The 9,788-nt window shown below is 56.6% G+C and overlaps 1 protein-coding gene across 2 annotated transcripts; it reads right to left on the bottom strand.

The window, feature by feature from the left end:
- Positions 5,861-9,270, bottom strand: ACTB (actin beta). Of its 2 annotated transcripts, XM_018039831.1 has the most exons (6): positions 9,152-9,270; positions 8,298-8,426; positions 7,898-8,137; positions 7,013-7,451; positions 6,742-6,923; positions 5,861-6,625 (listed from the first exon to the last, which is right to left on the bottom strand). In XM_018039831.1, exons 2-6 carry the CDS (start codon positions 8,418-8,420, stop codon positions 6,482-6,484), a joined length of 1,128 nt encoding a protein of 375 aa, XP_017895320.1. In that variant the 5' UTR covers positions 8,421-8,426; positions 9,152-9,270; the 3' UTR covers positions 5,861-6,481.

Here is a 9,788-nt window from a genome sequence, read left to right as displayed (position 1 = left end):
ATCAGACTACAGCCAGCTGAGTGGCTTAAACAACAGAAGTCGTTCTCACACTTCTACAGGCTGGAAGTCAGAAATGGAAACGTTGACTGGACCATGCTCCTTCCAGAGGCTCAAGGGAAGAATCCTTCCTAGATTCTTTTCATGTTGTGGGGAGTTGCCAGCAATCCTTGGGCTTCTTGGAGGGCTCAGCCGTAAAGACTCTGCCTGTAATTCAGGAGCTGCAAAAAATGCAGGTTCAATCCCTGGGTTCAGAAGATCCCCCTGCAGGAGGGCAAGGCAACCCACTCCAGTATTCTTGCCTGGAGAATTCCATGGACAGTGAAGCCTGGCGAGCTATAGTCCACAGGGTCCCAAAGGGTCAGACACAACTGAAGCAACTTAGCACACACACACCAGCAATTTTTGGAGTTCCTTGGCCTGTAGCCACATATTCCAAGTTCTGCCTCTGGGGCCATCTTCCCTCTTTGCCTGTGTGTGTGTATCTCCTTTCTTTTTCTTTTTTTCATGGGATCTTACTTCCCTGATCAGGGATTGAACCTGCGCCCTCAGCAGTGTAAGTGCCAAGTGCTAAGCAGTGGACTGCCAGAGAATTCCCTCTCCTCTTATAAAGACACCAGTCATGCTGGAGTTAAGATCCACCTTAGGCCAGGATGGCTTCATCTTAACTAATGGCGTCTGCTGAGACCTTGTTTGCAGTAAGGTCATATTCTGTGATTCCAGGTGAACCTGAACCTTCAGGATACACCATTCAACCCAGTACGTCAAGTTTCACATCAAACGCTCTCTGGGTGTCATTTCCCTCCCACCTCACCAGGTGGAGCCAGTTAGTATCCAGTTAGTATCGAGAGCGCTCCGAGGGCAGACCTCCGTGGGGACAGGCACAAGTGAGTGCCTCGGAGAGCTCATGGTTTGGTCAGCCTTTAGGTACCACTCCAGACGCACATATTAATGGAGTCCCCATCGTTTAACTATGCAAGCCTCCATAGTGGAGCTCAACTCTAACTGAGGCAGGTGTGTGGGGGAGTTTCACAGGCCCAGATCCTCCTGACTGCCACGCCCCTTCCTTTTCTTCCTTTACAAGCCAGAATCAGGTTTGTTTCTCTCTGTGCCGGTGTGTTTATCTTCTTTCCACCACTGGCACAGGGCAGGGCAGCAGCAGGCCCTCAATCAACTTTGTCAAATCAATGATGAATTAAATGCGATTATACAAGTACGTGTCCAGCAGAGAGGAGCCATTCAATACTTATAAGCTGGAACGATAGTAATTCTTACTCATCCTAGTGAGGAAGGCGCTCCTTGTGTCCTGGGATCCCCAATTCCAAGGAACACTTGAGCTGGAAATCACTGAGTGTGGGCCTTAAGGAGACCGGGAGAGGGGCCTGCACTGACGCCTCACTGCTCCTATGCTGTCACAGGCCTTTCTGGGTTTGGGTGACACTTCCCTCAATAGCATCCACCAAGAAGTGCAGGTGAACGGATAAATGAGCACAGTCCATCGAAACCATGGAATATTATTCAACACTCAAAGGAAATGAGCTATTGGGATTTCCCTTGTGGCTCAATGGGTAAAAATCCGCCTGCCAATGCAGGGGACATGGATTTGATCCCTGGTCTGGAAGATTCCACGTGCTGCGGAGCAACTCAGCCCAAGCGTCACAGCTCCTTAGTGTGTGCCCTAGATCCCTCGAGCCGTAACTGCTGAAGCCGGTGAGCCTAGAGCTCAGCAAGGAGGAGTGAGCAGCACCCTGAGACACCTGCGCACTGCTAGAGAGAAGCCCCCGCTGTCCGCAAGGAGAGAAAGCCCACGCGCTGCAACGCAGACCCAGTGCAGCCAAAAAGAAACAAAGCAGTGTATACACAGTTTTTTTTTAATCTGAAAAAAAAAAAAGAATGAAATGAGCTATTAAGCTGCGAAAAGACATGGGGGAAACTTAAAGGCGTATTACTGAGTGAAGAAGCCGATCAGGAAAGGCCACAGACGACATGACGTTCTGGAAAAGGCAGACGTTATGGAGACAATCAGAAGATCAGGAACGGCCAGGAGTTAAGGGCACCAGAAGAGGGCAGATAGGCCAAGCACAGAGGACTTTTAGGGCGGAGTAGTGTACCGGCGGACATCTGTGCAAACCCCTCCCAGGTAAACACCGAGAGTGAGCCTGAATGTGAAGTATGGGTGACGTGACGTGTCCGCGTAGGTTCATCAGTGGAGACACAGGCACAGCCCTGCTGGGGGTGTTGATGGTGGAGGCTATGCAAGCAGGGGCATATGGGAAATGGCTTCCACTCAGTTCTCCTGTGAACCTAAAACTACTCTACAAATTAAAGTCTCTTTATTTTTGAAATATGCATATCTGACCTTCTCACTCCGGAAGACCCTCCTTCTGTCTCTGCCTGTGCCGCCCCTTCTGTTGGGCAGCTTTCACCCCAACTCTGACTCTGTTTCATTATCCTCCCAACATCCTTTCCGCAGAAAGCAGTCCTGTTCTCCTCCGTCACTGTCCTTCCAAGTATTCCTTGAAGGCATTTATCCCAGTGGATAAAGAACTATCAGTATGAGTTTTTGGTCCACATCTGTCCTCCCACCAGGCCAGTGCCATCCACTAGAACTTTCTGTAAGGAGGAGAATGTTCCACAGCTGTGCTGACCAGGGGGCGCTTGGACTGCCACTTGTGCAACTGATAAACTGAATTCTTGATTGTAATTTTGTTGTTGTTCCGTCGCTAAGTCTCATCCAACTCTTTGCCACCCCATGGACTGCAGCATGCCAGGCTTCCCTGTCCATGGGATTCTCCAGGTAACAATACTCCAGTGGGTTGCCATTTCCTTCTCCAGGGGGATCTTCCTGGAACAGGGATTGAACCCACATCGCCTGCATCGGGCAGGAGGATTCTTTACCACTGAGCCACCAGGTAAGCCCACAATTGTAATTTGTTTAAATGTAACTAGCCACCTGTGGCTCGAGGCCCCCTCGGGGACAGTGGTGCAAGACTGGAAGTCCTCTGAGGGCAGGGACAATGTCAGGACATCACTACTGAACACCCCTTCCTCCAAAACTGTGTCAGTGCTCAAAATACAAGCTGAATGATCAATAAGGTGAAGGAGCGAGTGAAGGCGTCAACCACTGGCAGGGGCTCTGAATGATCCCAGTCCCTGAGCCCCTTTGGCGACTCAAACCACCTGCCACTGGCCCCCTAGAGCTGCCCCAGGACCTCAGTTCCCCCCAGAGATGACTGGCCTCCAACAGTGTCACCAGGGGCATGTGAGCCTCCCTCACCGCTGGGCTCCAGGAAGACACATCAGGATGAAGGCAGTGACCTAAGGTTCTGAGCCCCTGCAACTTGCTAAGACTCCCCTCCCCTCAGGGCACCTGTTGGGGTACAGTTCCCTCCAGGCAGAGGGTGCTTCTGGGAGGAAGGACGTTCTGGGCGGTGAGAGATGGTTTCGGTTCCTTAAGGTGAAGCTCCGGTGTTCAGAGCGGCCTCACGGGGGAGCCAGCCACCTGGGAAAGCAGGGAGGAGACTCCAGGGTCAGAGTGGAGAAGCCCAAGGTCAGAACAAGAAGACAGCCATTTGGGGCCTGAACCTTGCCTTGTCTGGCCTGTTGATCTCTCAGGCTTTCCAGATGTCAGGGTCAAGTTCCAGCGTCCTCACTCATAAGGTGGGTGACCTGGGGCCGGTGTACCTGGCCTCGCTGAGACTCAGTTTTCTAACCTGTAGAATGGGTATAGGAGGAAGGTGGGAGGCAACCAGCACCCTCTGGCTTAACCTGGATGATCAGCCCAGCAGTGGGCCCTGGAGGGAAGGGGCGGCACCTGCAGGGTCAAATGTGTGTCTCCTTTCAAAGGGAAAGACTGAGGGGGCACCTGCTCACAAGCACCCTTCCTGCTGTTCCTGACGTCCCCATTTCTCAGATGGGCATGTAGACAGTAACACGATTTTCCAGGGCCACATAGAAAAGACACATAGCCCCAACCACCCTCTCATTCATCCCGGGCGTCTGTCCTCACTCAATCAGGGCCACTGCCTGAGACGCGCATGCCCACACTCCACTTCCCCAGGTGACTCCTGGCCAGCTCACACACCCCTCCCATAAGAAACGTGTCTGAAGAAACCTACTCAAGAGCCATGGCCACTCCCACCCCCCATCAACCAGATTTAACTTCCTTTATTACTTTATTTGTTATTGGGAAAAGGCAAAATGATGACTGCTGCTCTTTTTGGTCACCTGTATTTATTTATTTTTTTTGCTTTGATGAGCTTGGATATATGGACGTGATAAATGGCCCCCATCTTCCCTGACCGACCCTGTGGTCTTCTTCACTCTCAGCCTCTGCACTTTTTTCTTCTCATTGCTGCTGGGCGCGGTACGTTCCTGTTTATTCCATCTTCCCCAGTGAACAGGACGCCTCATGAGGCTAGGGAACAGCTGGTTTCTCCACCACAGTCCATTCTGGGGACAAATAGTGCTTGGAAGGAGGAAGGCAGGGAAGTAGGAAGAAAAGGGGCGGGGTAAGAGGAATTTCCAGACTGACGGCTCCTCCAGGGCTGGGTCTGTGTCCAAGGCATCAGCATACAGTAGGCGCCCAGCTCTTACCTGAGGAATGAATAAGCAGTCCAAGGTGGAAACTTAACTTGTATCTCCCAGATTCCAGGACTCACCACCACCCCAGAATTAGACCAGAAGAACTAACTAGAACTGACCCGACCCGGGAGGGACTTCCCTTCTCAGCCCTTGCTTTTTGAGCCTGTCCTTGGCACCCTGCTCTTCCTCTGGGCCAGGTGAAAGAGGCAGCCTGGGATGCCCTGGAGAACAGGACCCCTTCTGGATGGGACGCTCTGCACCCACTTGCCGTTTCATGTGCTGACCCAGCAAAACCTGCCTGGCGAGCCCAGGACTGTGGGTTCCTGTTTGGTTTTGGAAGGTATCAGTCCCCTTCCCAGCGCAAAGATAACCACCTTGCGCTCACATTTCTCCCGTTCCTCCAGACCTGGAGTTGACCACACCCCCTCAAGATGCTGGGCAAAAGTACATTCCTGAGGATCTGCGCTGTTTCTCCCCGAGATAGGAGGTGGTGGGTCATTCCGCCTCCAGGGACCACAACTCCTAGCGGAGTGCTGGAGGGACCCCCAGGTTCATGGTGGGGGGGACCCTCAAGGCCACCTATCTGGATTGACTTGGGGGTCAGTTTCTGTGCCTCTCACTCCCTCTAGAGATAGGGGGCCCATCCCTCGTAGGGGAATCTTACCTCTTTCCCTCCGTGTCAGTGGGAGGCAGCCTGTAGCCCCCCGACAGGGTCTTGGGAGAACTGGGGCAAACTGCCCTTGAAATTGGGAACCCACCAGTCCCAAGGACGGATCCATACCTTGGCCAAATCACCGCCCCCCCCAGGCCATCTCTGCCAACCCCACAGCCCCTCACTCACAAGTTGGGGTGGGGGCCCTGCGCACCTATAGGAAGATCCCCTCCTGTGGGAGTCACTCCAGGTGAATGGGCAGGTGTTACCCTTGGGCTCAGCCTCAGAGCCCCTAGCCCGCCTCAGGTTCTGAAGGTGAGGACAAAGTCTCTGACTTTGGAGGCCCCGCCCCCATTCCAAGAAGACAAAAGTCACAAAGATCCCCACCCAATCGCGGAGGTGGGTAGAAAGACCCCCAACTCCAGGGCTCCTGACTCTTCAAGCATCTCAATATCAGAACCACTGAGAAAACGGGGATACTAAGGCCAGGCCAGGGCATTTATCTCTAACAAACGTGAGAGGTTAGAATCCTTAACTCCTCCCCCATGACCCTCCAAGAACCCCCAGGGAAAAGAGGTGTCTCAGCCCCACCCTTGCCCCCAACACACAACCACCACCAACCACAGGCCGTGTTTAATTGTGCACTTTATTTAACTGGTCTCAAGTCAGTGTGCAGGAAAGCCCTGACTGCCTCCGCACCTCAACCCGCTCCCAAGGGGACCAAAAGCCTTCATACATCTCAAGTTGGGGGACAAAAAAAGGGGGCCGTGATGGCTGACCATTCAAAATAAAACAAACAAAAAAAACAAGTATTAAGGCGAAGATTAAAAACAAAACTTTTTTTGGAGTACATAATTTACACAAAAGCAATCACCTCCCCTGTGTGGACTCGGGCGAGGACTGGCCCCTTCTCCTTAGAGAGAAGGGGGGTGGCTTTTGGGAAGGCAAAGGACTTCCTGTAACAATGCATCTCACAATATTTGGAATGACTATTTAAAAAAAAAAAAAACAACCATGTACAATCAAAGTCCTCGGCCACATTGTAGAACTTTGGGGATGCTCGATCCAACCGACTGCTGTCGCCTTCACCGTTCCAGTTTTTAAATCCTGAGTCAAGCGCCAAAAAAAAAAAAAATCAAAAAATACAAAAAAAAAAAAAAAACAAATAAAGCCATGCCAATCTCATCTCGTTTTCTGCGCAAGTTAGGTTTTGTCAAGAAAAAGGGTGTAACGCAACTAACAGTCCGCCTAGAAGCATTTGCGGTGGACGATGGAGGGGCCGGACTCGTCGTACTCCTGCTTGCTGATCCACATCTGCTGGAAGGTGGACAGCGAGGCCAGGATGGAGCCGCCAATCCACACGGAGTACTTGCGCTCAGGGGGCGCGATGATCTGGGGAGAGAGGAGGAAGCAGTGAGGGCCCTGGCGCCATCTCCCCGGTGACCATGGGACCGGCTGACAGCCACCACGCCCCTCAGCACCCCGTCTGCCTCCAGCTGGGCGCTCACCTTGATCTTCATCGTGCTGGGTGCCAGGGCAGTGATCTCTTTCTGCATCCTGTCTGCGATGCCAGGGTACATGGTGGTCCCGCCGGACAGCACCGTGTTGGCGTAAAGGTCCTTGCGGATGTCGACATCACACTTCATGATGGAATTGAAGGTAGTTTCGTGAATGCCGCAGGATTCCATGCCTGGGGAGAGAGATAAGGCAGACTTAGCCTCCAGTGTGGCCACAGGGTGACCTTCGTGTGGGGTAGGCAGGGAGGGCCTTCTCACTCACCCAGGAAGGAAGGCTGGAAGAGAGCCTCAGGGCAGCGGAACCGCTCATTGCCAATGGTGATGACCTGCCCGTCCGGCAGCTCGTAGCTCTTCTCCAGGGAGGAGCTGGAGGCCGCGGTGGCCATCTCCTGCTCGAAGTCCAGGGCCACGTAGCAGAGCTTCTCCTTGATGTCACGGACGATTTCCCGCTCGGCCGTGGTGGTGAAGCTGTAGCCACGCTCCGTGAGAATCTTCATGAGGTAGTCCGTCAGGTCCCGGCCAGCCAGGTCCAGACGCAGGATGGCGTGGGGGAGGGCGTACCCCTCGTAGATGGGCACCGTGTGGGTGACCCCGTCACCGGAGTCCATCACGATGCCGGTGGTGCGGCCAGAGGCGTACAGGGACAGCACAGCCTGGATGGCCACGTACATGGCAGGGGTGTTGAAGGTCTCAAACATGATCTGTAGGGAGAGACAGGCCACGTCATACTTGCGACACCACAAGAGGCAGTCAGGCCAGACTGGGGACATGCAGAAGAGTGCAAGGAACACGGCTAAGTGTGCTGGGGATCCCAGGATGGGGATTTACTTCAGAACGTATTGTGCACCTACTGAATACACACTCCAAGGCCGTTTGGCAACAACCTCGGTTGGCTTTTGTCACACGAGCCAGGGTTAGTACCTACACCCACAGCACTTTATGCTTTCAACACCTAGTCAGAAAGGCAAACACCAGAAAAAGATCCCATCTGGGGAAAAGCAAATAGAACCTGCAAAGTTCCAAAGGAGACTCAGCTCAGAGAAGAAAGTCCTAGGAAAATGGCAGAAGAGAGAATAAGTGAGAAAGGGCGTGGCAAAGAAGGGCAAGAAAGGAGGGGCGCTGAGGTGAGGCCGGGCGGCCCACTGACCTGGGTCATCTTCTCACGGTTGGCCTTGGGGTTCAGGGGGGCCTCGGTCAGCAGCACGGGGTGCTCCTCGGGGGCCACACGCAGCTCGTTGTAGAAGGTGTGGTGCCAGATCTTCTCCATGTCGTCCCAGTTGGTGACGATGCCGTGCTCAATGGGGTACTTGAGGGTCAGGATGCCTCTCTTGCTCTGAGCCTCATCCCCCACGTAGGAGTCCTTCTGGCCCATGCCCACCATCACGCCCTGCGGAGAGAGGAGCGAGGAGGCGCCTTCAGCTCTGGCCAAGTCCCACGGACCCCCCCCCTCCAGAAAACCAAAAAGGCCTCCCTCCCTCCTCCTCCCCGCCAGCTCCGAAGAGCCCAGGACCCACCCACTAAGCCAGACCCCCAGGTTGGGGCCATACCTGGTGCCGGGGGCGCCCCACGATGGAAGGGAAGACGGCCCGGGGAGCATCGTCGCCCGCGAAGCCGGCCTTGCACATGCCGGAGCCGTTGTCAACCACGAGCGCAGCAATATCATCATCCATGGCGAACTGTGGGGACAACCAGGGGGTGAGCCGGGGTGTAGGGGGGTGTCGGGCGCGGCCGCCCCCGCCCTACCCACTTCCGGCGCAGCGCGCCTTCGAGCCGCTAGGGGGCGCCGGCGCGCGCGCCCAGATTAGGGACAAAGGAAGCCGGGCGGCCGCGTTATTACCATAAAAGGCAAACGCGGGTTGGAGGCGGCCCCCGCGGCGCGCGGCAGGAAGCCAGGCCTCCGCCCCCTACCCACCCGGCGCCAGCCCCGCCCCGCCCCGCCAGCGCCACCCGGCCGGCGCGCGGCGGCGGCCACGCCCGCCAGGCGGCCGGCGGCGCCGGGAGGAAGTGCGCGCAGGCGCTCTCGCGCCGCGGCGGCCCCACCCCTTCCGGCCGGCCGCCCCGCCCTCACTTCCCGAACCTAGCGCGCAGGCGCACGAGTGTCCCCCAGCCCCCACTCCGCCGGGCCGCGCCGCCGCGCCCACCCTCCCTCCCCGCGGCCGCCTCGGGATCACCCTGGAGGAGCAAAGCCGCCCGCTCGCGGACAGAGATCCAGGGCGTCCCCGGCCGCGATGGAGCGCGCCCCGAGCGCAGCTCCGGCCCAGAGCGAGAGGAGCGTAGGAGCCCGCTCTCTGCAGCCCGGCGGCCGTCCACGGGAGCCAGGATGCCGGGGAGCCCTCCTGCCCGGAGGAGGCGCCGGCCCCCCGGCGCAGCAGCGGCCCGGCCGGCGCGGGGGGCCTCTTACCTGGTTGCGGTGTCGACCGGCGGCGAAGGCGGAGCGGCGAAGGCGAGAGGCCTGTGCTGGCGGGGCGGACGCGGTCTCGGCGGTGGCTGCGCCTCGCGCCGCCGGGTTATATAGGGCGCCGCTGCGGCCGCTCGAGCCATAAAAGGCAACTTTCGAAACGGCGGGCGCTGATTGGCCCCGCGCCGCTCACTCACCGGCCTCGCCGCACAGTGCAGCATTTTTTTTTTTTCTTTAACCCCCCTCTCCCCTCCTTTTGCAAAAAAAAAGAAAGCGATGGACTGGGAGAGAGCGAGAGCGAGATTGAGGAAGACGAGGGAGAGAGTTTTGGCGTTGGCCGCGCTGGGGTGCTGGGCCGCCCCACGGGCAGGGGGTGCGAGCCCCAGGCCGCCGCCCCGCCGAGCAGTTGCCCCGGGTCCGGCCCTGCGTGGCCAGGCCCTCACCCAACCTGCCTCTGTCTCTGTGGGACCCCCAGGGTAGTGAGCGCCCCGGTGGGCAGGGGTCGGCACAGATGCCCGGGTTCCTGGTCGCTGTGGGTGCATGCTTAGGGAACAGATGTGGTGGGGAAGGGGTGGGCAGAAAGCCCTCCACCCTTACCAACATTAGCCCAACTGTCCAGAAAGCCAGGAGGGCCTCTGAC

The sequence above is a fragment of the Capra hircus genome, chromosome 25, assembly GCF_001704415.2.
Source record: "Capra hircus breed San Clemente chromosome 25, ASM170441v1, whole genome shotgun sequence".
Lineage (NCBI taxonomy): Eukaryota > Metazoa > Chordata > Mammalia > Artiodactyla > Bovidae > Capra > Capra hircus.
This window is presented reverse-complemented; position numbering and strand designations above follow the sequence as displayed.